This window comes from Gorilla gorilla, chromosome 1 (assembly GCF_029281585.2).
Source record: "Gorilla gorilla gorilla isolate KB3781 chromosome 1, NHGRI_mGorGor1-v2.1_pri, whole genome shotgun sequence".
In the NCBI taxonomy this organism is placed as follows: domain Eukaryota; kingdom Metazoa; phylum Chordata; class Mammalia; order Primates; family Hominidae; genus Gorilla; species Gorilla gorilla.
In genome coordinates, this window is record NC_073224.2 from 43911442 (window position 1) to 43924525 (window position 13084).

A 13084-nucleotide genomic window follows, 5' to 3' on the forward strand; every position below is an offset into this window, starting at 1 on the left:
TGAGTTTATTTCTGGGCTTTCTGTTCCATTGGCCTATGTTTGTTTTTATGAGAGTATCATGCCGTTTTGATTACAGTAACTTTGTAATATAATTTGAAATCAGGAAGTGTGATACAACTTTGATCTTTCTCAAGATTGCTTTAGCTATTCAAGTTCTCTTGAGGTTCCACACAAATTTTAAGATTGTTCTATTTTTATGAAAAATGCCTTTGGAATTTTGAGAGAGATTGTGTTTAATCTTAAGGTTGCTTTGGGTAGTTGGACATTTTGACAATATTGATTCTTCTGATCCATGTACTTGGGATATCTTCCCATTAATTTGTCTTCAATTTGTTGCATCAATGCATTATAGTTTTCATTTTACAGATTTTTCATCTCCTTGATTAAACTTATTTCTGAGTACTTTATTCTTTTTGATCTCATTGTAAATGAAATTTTTTGCTTAGTTTTTCAGATAGTTCATTAGTATATAGAAATGCAACTGTTTTCATATGTTGATTTTGTATCCAGCAACTTTCCTGAATTTATTTTTAAATGTTTTTTCATAGAATCTCTAGAGATTTTTATACATAAGATCATGTTATCTGCACACAATTTTAATTCTTCCTTTCAGATCTGGATGCCTTTTATTTCTTTTTCTTGTCTAATTACTCATGTTAGAACTTCCAGTCCTACTAAATAGAAGTGGTAAGAGTGGACCTCCTTGCCTTGTTCTGGATCTTAGGGGAAGAGATTTCAGCTTTTTCACCATTGAGTATAATGTTAGCTGTGGGCTTTTCATAAATGGTCTTTATTGTGTTGAGGTTAAGCTCCTTCTATGTCTTTTTTTTTTTTGAGGTTTTATCATGAAAGGGTGTTGAATTTTGTCAAATACTTTTTCTGCATCTATTGAGGTGACTATATAATTTTTACCCTTATAGTATATCACATTTATTGAATTGTATATGTTGAACCATCCTTATATCCCAGGGATAAATCCCATTTGATCATAGTGTATGATCCTTTTAATGTGTTGTTAAATTTGGTTTGCTAGTATTTTGTGGAGGGTCAGGGATACTGGCCTGTAATTTTATTTTCTATAATGTCCTTGACTGGTTTTGGTGTCAGGGTAATGCTGACAATTAGTTTGGAAGTGTTCGTCCTCTGAAATTTTATGGAAGACTTTGAGAAGGACTAGTATTATTTTCTTTGAATGTGTGGTAGAATTCACCAGTGAAGCCACTGGGACCTAGGTTTTTCTTCTACGGACAATTTTTGATTACTGATACAATCTACTTACTTGTTATTGGTATACTCAGATTTTCTATCTCTTCATGACTCAGTCTTGGTAGGTTGTATGTTTCTAGAAATTTATCAATTTCTAGGTTATCCAGTTTGTTGAAGTACAATTGTTCATAATAGTCTCATGATTCTTTGTATTTCTGTGGTATCAGTTGTAATATCTCCTCTTTCATTTAAAATTTCATTTGAGACTTCTCTTTTTCTTAGTCTAAGGTTCATCAATTTTGTTTTTCTTTTCAAAAAATAAAACTCCTAGTTTCACTGATCTTTTCTATTATTTTTCTAGTCTATATTTCATTTATTTCTGTTCTCATCTTTGTCATTTACTTCCTTCTACTAATTTTGGGCTTAATTTGTTCTTCTTTGTCTAGTTCCTTCAGGTGTAAAGTTAGGTGATTTATTTAAGATATTTCTTCATGTAGGCATTTATTGTTATAATTTCCCCCCTTGAACTGTTTTTGCTGCATTCCATCAGTTTTGATATGGTAATGGAAATAGAAAGTATTTCTATTTTCATTTGTCTCAAAATATTTTTTGATTTCCTGTTTGATTTCTTCGACTCACTAGTTGTTCAGAATCTGTTGTTTAATTTCTACATATTTTTGAATTTTCCAGTTTTCTTTCTATTGGTGGGTAATTTCATATCATTGTGAAATAATATGTAATTGTGTAATTTCCTATCATTGTAAGCATCAGAGAAGTTGCTTAATATGATATTATGTCTTAAGGAATATATGATTATTTCAATTGTATTTCTTATTTAAATGTATTTTAAAGACATTCTTTTGGGCCTAACATATGATCCATCCTGGAGAATGTTCCATGTGTACTTGAGGAAAATGTGTACTCTGTTGCTATTGGATGGAATATTCGATATATGTCCATTAAGTCCATGTTGTCTAAGGTGTAATTCAAATCCAGTGTTTCCTTATTGATTTTGGCTGGATGTTCTATCAATTGTTGAAAGTGGGGTACTAAAATCCCCTATTAATTCTACTGCTATCTATTTTTCCTTTCAGATCTGTTAATATTTGCTTTGCATAATTTTAGGTAGTCCACTGTTGACGCACACACACACGTGCACACACAACTTGTTGGATCCTCTTAAAGAATTGACCCCATTAAGGCCAGGCACAGTGGCTCATGTCTGTAATCCCAGCACTTTGGGAGGCCAAGGCGGGCGGATCATGAGGTCAGGAGATCGAGACCATCCTGGCCAATGTGGTGAAACCCCATCTCTACTAAAATACAAAAAATTAGCTGGGCATGGTGGTGCAGGCCTATAGTACTGGCTACTTGGGAGGCTGAGGCAGGGGAATTGCTTGAACCTGGGAGGCGGAGGTTGCAGTGAGCCGAGATCACACCACTGCACTCCAGCCTGGCGACAGAGTGAGACTCTGTCTCAAAAAAAAAAAAAATTGACTCCATTATCATTATATAATACTCTTCTTTGTCCCTTGTTAAAGTTTTGTAGGTGTTTTTTTTGTTTGTTTTTTGACAAGAGTCTCACTCTGTTGGCCAGGCTGGAGTGCAGTGGCACGATCTCAGCTCACTGCAACCTCTGTTTCCCAGACTCAAGCAATTCTCCTGCCTCAGCCTCCTGAGTAACTGGGATTAGAGGTGTCTGCCACCACGCCTGGCTAATTTTTGTATTTTTAGTAGAGACGGGGTTTCACCATATTGGTCAGGCTGGTCTCTAACTCCTGACCTCAGGTAACCCACCTGCCTCGGCCTCCCAAAGTGCTGGGATTACAGGCGTGAGCCACCGTGCCTGGCCAAAGTTTTTACTTAAAGTCCATTTTGTCTGATTTAAATATAGCTACCCTGGCCAGGTGCAGTGGCTCACAACTGTAATCCCAACACTTTGGGAGGCCAAGGCAGGCAGATCACCTGAGGTCAGGCATTCAGGACCAGCCTGGCCAACACAGTGAAACTCCATTTCCTAAAAATATAAAAATTAGATGGGTGTGGTGGTGCACACCTGTAATCCCCGCTACTTGGGAGGATGAAGCATGAGAATCACTTGAACCCAGGAGGCGGAGGTTGCAGTGAACTGAGATCACGCCACTACACTCCAGCCTGGGTGGAGTGAGACTCTGTCTGAAAAATAAATAAATAAATAAATAAAGCTACCCTGCTCTATTTCTGTTTCCATTTGTATGGATTCTCTCTTTCCATCCCTTTACGGCCTATGTATATCTTTAAAGCTAAAGTGACTCTGGTAAGCAGCATACAGTTTGGTTTTTAAATCCATTTAGCCAATCTATGTCTATGATTGGATAATTTAACCCATTTACATTTAAAGTAATTATTGACAGGTAAGAACTTATAGGCATTTTGTTGTTTTCTGGCTGTTTTAAAGATCCTTTGTCCTTTTCTTCCTCTCTTGCTGTCTTTTGTGATTAGATGATTTTTCTTAGATCCCTTTCTCTTTATCTGTGTGTGTCTACTACAGGTTTCTACTTTGTGGTTAAAATAGGCTTACATAAAACATCTTATTGTCTATTTTAAGCTGATAACTTAACTTTGTTCACACACAAGAACTCTACACTTTTATACGCCCCCATTTTATGCTTTTGCTGTCACAATATTCATCCTTTTATATTGTGTATCAATTAATGAATTACCAAAGCTAGTTATTTTTAATATTTTTATCTTTTAGCCTATACACGAGTTAAAATGATTTACACATAACCACTGCAGTATTAGAATATTCTGATTTTGACTATATACGTATCTTTACTAGTGAGTTTTATACCTTTTTATGTTTTCATATTAGCATTAAAATTAGCATACTTTTGTTTCAGCTTGAAGAACTCCACTTAGCATTTCTCGCAAGGTAGGTCTGGTGGTGATTTAACTCCCTCAGTTTTTATTTGTCTGGGAAAGTTAATCTTTCCTTTTCTGAAGGACAGATTTATCAGGTAAAGTATTCTTGGTTAGCAGTTTATTTTTCTTTTTTAAATTTCAGCATTTTGAATATATCATCCTACTCTTCTTGGCCTGCAAGGTTTCTGCTGAGAAATCTGATAGCCTATGGGGTCTCCCTTGTATGTGATAAGCTTCTTTTTCCTTGTGCTGCTTTAAAAATTCTCTTTGATTTTTGGCTGGGCACAGTGGCTCATACCTGTAATCCCAGCACTTTGAGAGGCCAAGGCAGGTGGATCACTTGAGGCCGGGAGTTTGATACCAGCCTGGCCAAAGTAGTGAAACCTTCTCTACTAAAAATACAAAAAAACAAATAGCCAGCCATGGTGGTGCATGCCTGTAATCCCAGCTACTTGGGAGGCTGAGGCATGAAAATTGCTTGGGCCTAGGAGGAGGTGGTTGCAGTGAGCTAAGATCATGCCACTGCACCCCAGCCTGGGAGACAAGAGTGAGACTCTGTCTCAAAAAAGAGGAAAAAAAAAAAAAAAAGGAAAAAAGTTTAATTCTTCTACTTTTGACTGTTTCGGTGTAATGTGTCTTGGCAAAGTCTTCTTTGGGTTGAACCAATTGCAGACCTTTGAGCGACATATACCTTAATGTCTGTGTCTCTCCCACATTTGAGAAGCTTTCAGCCATGCTTTATTAAATAAGCTTTCTGCTCCTTCTTTCGCTTCTCCTTTCTTATTTCCATAAAGCAACTGTTAGCTCTTAATGTTGTTCCACAAATCTCATAAGCTCTCTTTAATCTTTTCATTCTTTTTCTCTCCTCTGGCTGCATATTTTCAAATGACCTGTCTTGGAATTCAGATTCTTTCTTCTGCTTGATCAAATCTGCTGTTGACTACTGCATTTTTCCTTTCTGATTGTATTCTTCAGCAGCAGAATTTTTTTATGATTTCTATCTCTTTGCTGAACTTCCATTTTGTTCATGCATTGTTTTTCTGATTTCATAGAGTTGTATATCTGTTCTCTTGTAGCTCACTGAATTTTCTTAAAACAATTTAAATTTATTGCCAAGCAATTCATGTATCTTAATTTCTTTGGATTTGTTACTGTAATATTGTGCTCCTTGGGTGATATCATGTTTCCATTTTTTGTTTTCTTGAAGTCTTCCATTTCTATCCTTGCATTTGAAGAAAATCACTTCCTCCAGTCTTTATTGATTAGCTTCAGGAGAGAAATGCCTTCATCAATCTGCCTGGCTAGGAATTCTGAGGCTCTCTCCTACCTTTCCTGTGGATTCACCTGCTCCACAACCCCTGTTCCCACTTGCGGCAGGGGATTCTTAAAAGTTATATGCCTTCTTTCAATCCCACAAAGCCAGGCCAGGTGCTGACAGCTTCCTGTTTGTTTCCCCTAGGGTGGTGTCCTGAAGTACTCAAGTTTGTGTACCTTACTTCAATTCCACAATCAAGCCATCTGTCTCTATATTTGATGCTTGCAGTTGCCATCCAATGTGGCATGCTTGGGAAGCCAGCCTCGGGAGATGGGGGTGAGGTGCACAGAGAATTTGGGGTGGCCATGGGTCATGTGGGAGGTCCATATGCAAGGTATCCCAGTGGCTGGTGGGTAGGCTTCCTGATGGAGTCTGTGGAGTGCTGAGTAGGTTTCAGAGCCTTTCTTCCCTGCTCCCAGCCTTTCCCAACGCTTAGCTATGACAATCACCTCAGTATTTTAATTGGGGCAAGAAAGAGGTAGGGTTCTTAAGCAGCATCCCACACAGCTAGGGGCTGAGCACTCTCACTATGCTATCACCTTCTCCCATGGGAGAAATTGTGGACTGAGGGGATTCTCTCTTGCCACTAAGCTGTGCCAACTTCAAGGAGTGATGCAGATAAAGTGAAAATCTTCTTCTTCCTTTTCTTTAATGCATTTATTCTCAGATATTTCTGCTCCAATCGGTGTGCTGGAACTTCCACATAGGACTTCTGGATTCCTACAAAAGAACTACCATCTGAAAGTACTGGTAAAAATCAATGCTTCTGTGGAAGAATGATGATATAAACTTCCTATTCTGCCATCTTGCTAACATCACTCTCTAAAGTTACTTTTAAAGGAATAAAATATTTTAGTATCTATTTTAGCCCTGACCCTGGTAGACTTTGTTTCCTCATTTTATGTTCCATGCACTACCTCATTCCCTCTTTGCCCATTCTGAAATTTTATAATCCCTTTAAACTCCCCATGTGTACCTAAGCATCAGAATTTTTCAAAAAGTCATAGAAAATTAACATAAAAAAATAAATTTATTTTGAGTCTGAAATACTGAAGAACCAGCATACAGATAAATAGTACAAAGAACAAAAATTAGAACATGATAATGACCTAAGACACAGGGATTTTTCTAGCTATTGCATACAGACACATTTTTACACACAAACATATTTTTTAAAGACATCTCTCCAACATTCTCAAAAGGCAAGAGCTGTATTTGTGACATCTGTAATAAATGCAACAGCTTTTGAAACATCCAGTTTCTTTCCTAAATCATTTGATTAAAATTCACACAAGTGATGATTACCTATTCCATTTTCTGAAAATACGACATACAGTCATGTTTCAATCAACAATAGACCACATATGACAGAGATCCTATAAGATTATAATGGAACTGAAAAATTCCTATCACCTAGTGATGCCACAGCCATTGTTACATTGTAGCACAATGTATTATCTGTTCTATGTTTACACAAATACCATTGTGTTACAGTTGCCTACAGTATTCAATACAGTACCATGCTGTACAGGTCTGTAGCCTAGAAGCAACAGACTTTGCCATCTAGCCCAGGTGTGCAGTAGGCTCTACCACCTAGGTTTGTGTAAGTACACTTCATGATGTTCACACAATGATGAAATCAACTAATGACAAATTTCTCAGAATGTAGCTCTGTCATTAAGTCACACATTACTGTAGAATTATAACATTCTTGCTTGACGTATTACAGACAACTTTCACTCAAAATACAGAAAAATTATCAATTCATTTTGCATTGTCACATATTCCATCACCTTTCTAATCAACAAGGAAAAATAAACATATGTATATGCTTTTCAGAAATAAAGTATTCTAAATTTTATTTGTAATTTGTTCCAAACCTCAGGAACTCAATAAGTACATGATTATTTTAAACAACACTGATAGTTTAAAAATAAAAACAATTATTTGGGGAGAGACCTTAAAATATATTTTTGGCCGTTTTTACCTGTAATGTAAATATCAAAGGAAGCTAATGATTGGACATATTCTGCTTGAGTTACCCTCAACTGACTAAAAAGGCTAAAAAGAAATGTAAAAGTCCCTTGTATCCATAAGGTAGCAATCACATTTGTTTATCCAATTGTCCAGGGAATTTTTCTCTGGCTGGATTCAAGTTCCTGTGATACAATAATTTGGTCTATTCCATGATTAATGGCATTTAATATTTTGAAAAGATCTTTGAGATCAAATTGAACACATTCATTTCATGGATGAGGAAAATGCTGCCCAGAGAGGTTTAATGATTTGTCCAGAGTTATAGGAACATACAGAAATACATCCAGGACATGGACACAGAGTTCCTGATTCTTAGTCAAATTCTTTAGGTAACACATTCCCCAGGGTCAGATTCTACATAATTTACAGTCACTTGATTATAGAGAATGTTATAATTTCAATATATATCAATGCATATATTCTGCCTGATATAGTTGGGATACTTGTCCCTCCAATCTCATACTGAAATGTAATCCCCAATGTTGAAGGCTGGCCCTAATAGAAGGTGTTTGGGTCCTGCGGGTGGATCCCTCATGGCTTGGTGCTGTCCTTGCGGTAATGAGTGAGTTTTCACAAAATCTGGTTTTTTGAAGGTGTGTGGCACCTCCCTGCTCTCTTGCTCCTGCTTCGCCATGTGACATCTCTGCTTCCACTTAGCCTTTCACCATGAGTAAAGCTCCCTGAGGGCTCCCCAGAAGCCGAGCAGACACTGGTGCCATGCTTACACAGCCTGCAGAACTGTGAGCCACTTAAACCTCTTTTATTTATAAATTACCCAGTCTCAGGTATTTCTGTTCTTTTTTTCCTGAAACAGAGTCTCGCTCTGTCACCCAGGCTGGAGTGCAGTGGCGCAATCTCAGCTCACTGTAGCCTCCGCCTTCCAGGTTCAGGCAATTCTCATGCCTCAGCTTCCCAAGAAGCTGGGACTACAGGCGTGCGCCACCATGCCTGGCTAATTTGTGTGTGTGTGTGTGTGTGTGTGTGTATGTATTTTTAGTAGAGATGGGGTTTTGCCATGTTGGCCAGACTGGTCTTCAACTCCTGGCCTCAAATGATCCACCCACCTCAGCCTCCCAAAGTGCTGGGACTATAGGTGTGAGCCATTATGCTCAACCTCAGGTTTTATTTATTTATTTATTTGAGACAGTCTCACTTTATCTCCCAGGCTGGAGTGCAGTAGCGTGATTTTCACTCACTACAACCTCTGCCACTCGCATTCAAGCGATTCTCCTGCCTCAGCCTCCCGAGTAGCTGGGATTACAGGCGCCTGCCACTGCGCTAATTTTTGTATTTTTAGTAGAGATGGGGTTTCACCATCTTGGCCAGGCTAGTTTTGAACTCCTGACTTTGTGATCCACCTGCCTTGGCCTCCCAAAGTGCTGGGATTACAGGCATGAGCCACAGCACCGCGCCTGGCCTTTTTTTTTTTTTTTTTAAGTAGAGATGGGGTTTTACTGTGTTGGCCAGGCTGGTCTTGAACTCCTGACCTCAGGTGATCCATACGCTTCAGCCTCCCAAAGTGCTGGGATTACAGGCGTGAGCCACCACGCCCAGCCTAAATATTTCTTTATAGCAATGCAAGGATGGCCTAACACACTGCCTAAATCAAAATTGCTATTCACTTCAAGGGTATTCATTACCTGACTTTTTTGGGTGCATATGAACATAATGTAAATTTTATGGCTGATCAAATGTCATTACTATGAAGATACTCCCTATGAGCTCACAGAGTCAGGACATCAACAATATTTAAACTCTCACTGTAAACATGACACAGTGGTAGGCACTGTGGAAATATATTTGGTCCTATTTTCCCTACCTGAGCATGTAAAAGAGCAGACTATTCCAACAGTGTGATGACTCTGCAGTGAAGAAAAGAATCCACTCTCCCGGCACACTGATAGAGCATGTACCTGGGCACAGTATTCCTCAAAGGAGAATGGTCATAAAAATGATACTGCAGAATTCAAACAGCATTCAAGAGGTCTCCACTAAATGGGGACATGTAGGCTATCTGAAGTTATTACAGACTTCCTTATTTCAGGAATCTTCAAGGCAAAATATACGATGTGATACATGAAATCATGAAATAGCCAGTAACATACATAATGAAATTATCTTACTAGAAGGTTACACATCGGGGGAAAAAAAAAAAAAGAAGAGAGTTTAAAAGAAAAAAAAGGCAATGGGTACAGAACTACTCTATCTCAAGTTGGAGTGAAAAAATACAGCGTTAGCATTTATCCATGATAGAAAGGCAGCACAGAAAAGAACTCAAGACAGAATGAACCTGTAACCAGGCTCCTTAATTAGAACATAATTCTAAGACCAAAGTCTGGGTAGAATCTGTACACAGAATAGTTTTTATAGCCATTAACTGCATGTGTTTAAAAGTACTTTGTAACGAGTACAATAAATGGGAAAAATCTTAGAGGTCATCTGAAAGCCTGATCCCAATGCTGTCCTTTGTGGGTGAGTAGTGTCATGTTGGTATGTTGTACTCATACTGAAGTGGCTTGAACAGCTGGTCAGCACAGTGAAAAAGGCAGCCAATTAGGAATATATTGTACATTTAGTTCCACTGGATATTTTAATATATAAACTGCATGAACTATTATATCTTATGGGGACTGAACACCCAATATTATCACTTTAAAAAGTCTTCTAAGCTTCCATTTTGTACAAAAAAGAAAAACATCAACTTTTAAAAAGTAAATGTCAAGAAGCTTACTTTCAGATACAATATAAGACTAAAAACCGGATACTAATTAGATAAATAGTAGTGTTAACATGATGTAAACAGAAGAATTTTAAGAAAATTTCCCTTAAATTAACAATTAAGCAAAATAATAATTATGCATTTAGAGTTCATATGGTAATTTTCAAGTAAGTGTGTTTATTCCCCCACCACATACAAACCCAGCCTTGGTGCTCACATCTCTCTCCAAGGATGATCACATTGTCCCCAATTACTACAGGACAGTAACTTTTCCTTTCTCTTCAAAATGCTGATTCTGACTGCTTGGACAACATAACTGTTTTTGGTTCTTGGTCTGTGGGACTGTCAGCTGGTATCTATAAAAACAATCAGAAGATTAAAAATGTATAGCATCTGGCATATCCTATTATAACAGATCAACAGTTGACTCGGGAAAAATAGCTAAATAAAAAAACATGGTTTCACATTTATTCTATACATACTTCTCAACAGTATAATCATAAAAATATTCATTACTTACAGCTTTAACATCAACATTTGTAATTCCTATATTTATGTTGTGTCTTCGCAGATCAGACTTGATTAATGCTGAAACAGAGGGGCATCAAGTTACTATAAACTGTTATGTGAAGATTTTTTTAAAAAGCAGCTCAAAGTCTTTCTTGGTATTGTCAAATTTAATACACTGTAGTGTCATGATATTTAATAGCATCCCAACAGCCTGAAAAATAATAGTACCTCTCTAAAGTTGTTAACAATTAATAAGTCATTCATTATTGAACAAATACGGGAATGCTAGCAACCAATGATACAAAAATGAAAAGTGTTAATTCTTAAAGAACTCTCCAATCTAGGGAAACTTTGACATGTAAACAAGTATAACAGTGTGTGATAACTGCAAGGTATGGTGGGGAAGTGGGAGCAAAAAAGTCTATGTCAGCCAAAGGAAATTAGAGAAGGCTTTCCAGAAAAGACATACTTGATACTGGAAAAAACTGAGTAATAACTTGTCAAGCAGACAAGAGGAGAGGAAGGCATTCTAGGCAGAAGGGAATGCAGGTATAACTCAGAGATATTGTGGGTTCAGCTCCAGATCACCACAAAAGAGTGAATATTGCTGGGCGTGGTGGGTCATGCCTGTAATCCCAGCACTTTGGGAGGCCGAGGTGGGTGGATCACAAGGTCAGGAGATCAAGACCATCCCGGCCAACACGGTGAAACTCCATCTCTACTAAAAACACAAAAAATTAGCTGGGCGTGGCGGCACGCACCTGTAGTCCCAACTACTAGGGAGGCTGAGACAGGAGAATCACTTGAACCTGGGAGGTGGAGGTTGCAGTGAGCAGAGATCGCACCACTGCACATATTTTTTGGTTTTCCAGTGCATAAAAAGTTATGTTTATACTATACTGTAGTCTATTTAAAGTTTGCAATAGCATTATATCTAAAAAAAAAAAATCAATCTACATGCCTTAATTTAAAAACACTTTACTGGCCAGGCTCAGTGGCTCATGCCTGTAACCCTAGCACTTTGAGAGGCCGAGGCGGGAGGATCACTTGAGGTCAGGAGTTCGAGACCAGCCTAGCCAACATAGTGAAACCCCCATCTCTACTAAAATACAAAAATTAGCCAGTTGTGGTGGTGGGCATCTGTAATCCCAGCTACTCAGGAGGCTGAGGCAGGAGAATCACTTGAACCCAGGAGGCAGAGGTTGCAGTGAGCCCAGATGGCGCCATTCCACTCCAGGCTGGACAACAAGAGCGAAACTCCATCTCAAAAAAACAAAACAAAACAAAACAAAAAACACTTTACTGCTAAAAAATGCTAATGATTATCCAAGCCTTCTACAAGTTATCTTTTTGCTGGTGGAGGGTCTTGCCTTGATGTTGATGGCTGTTGACAGATCAGGGTGGTGGTTGCTAAAAGGTGGGAGCGGCTGTGGCAATTTCTTAAAGTAAGACAGTGATGAAGTTTGCCGTATTAATCAACTCTTCCTTTCACGAAAGATCTCTCTGTGTGCAATACTTGTTTGATAACATTTTACCCACAAAACTTCCTCAAAACAGGAGTTGATCCTCTCAAACCCTGCCACTGCTTTATCAGCTAAGTTTATATAATATTCTAAATCCTTTGTTGTCATTTCAACATTTACAGCATCTTTACTGGTAGATTCCAACTCAAGAAAACACTTTCTTTGCTTATCCATAAGAAGCAACACAGCCAGGCGCAGTGGCTGACACCTGTAATCCCAGCGCTTTGGGAGGCCGAGGCAGGCGGATCACAAGGTCAGGAGATCAAAACCATCCTGGCTAACATGGTGAAACCCCGTCTCTACGAAAAATACAAAAAATTAGCTGGGCGTGGTGGCGGGCACCTGTAGTCCCAGCTGCTCAGGAGGCTGAGGCAGGAGAATGGCCTGAACCTGGGAGGCAGAGCTTGCTGTGAGCCAAGATCGCACCACTGCACTCCAGCCTGGGTGACACAGCAACATTCCGTCTCAAAAAAAAAAAAAAAAAAAAAGAGAAGCAACCCTTCATTTGTTCAGGTTTTACCATAAGATGCAGCAATTCAGTTACCTCTTCATATTCCACTTCTAATTCCAGTTCTCTTGTTATTCCCACCACATCTGCAGCTATTTCCTCCACTGAAGTCTTGAACACCTCAAAATCACCCATGAGAATGGGAATTAACTTCCTCCAAACTCCTGTTAATGTTGATAGTTTGACCTCCTCCCATGAATCAAGAATGTTCTTAATGGCATCTAGGATGGTGCATCCTTTCCAGAAAGTTCTCAATTTACTTTGCTCAGATCCAACAGAGGAATAATTATTTCTGGCAGTTACAGCCTATTGAAATGTATTTCTTAAAGAATAAGACTTGAAAGTTGAAATTGCTCCTTGAT

General features: G+C 38.4%; 1 protein-coding gene across 1 annotated transcript in view; it reads right to left on the reverse strand.

The window, feature by feature from the left end:
- Positions 1–6436: 6436 nt before the first annotated feature.
- The window catches only part of FLVCR1 (FLVCR choline and heme transporter 1), a 41279-nt gene continuing 34631 nt past the window's right edge, over positions 6437–13084 (reverse strand). The window contains exons 9-10 of the mRNA XM_004028379.5: positions 10702–10769; positions 6437–10537 (exon numbers count right to left, since the gene is read on the reverse strand). Of these exons, the coding sequence (XP_004028428.2) occupies positions 10463–10537; positions 10702–10769 (143 nt within the window). The 3' untranslated portion in view covers positions 6437–10462. The remainder of the gene's footprint in view (positions 10538–10701; positions 10770–13084) is intronic.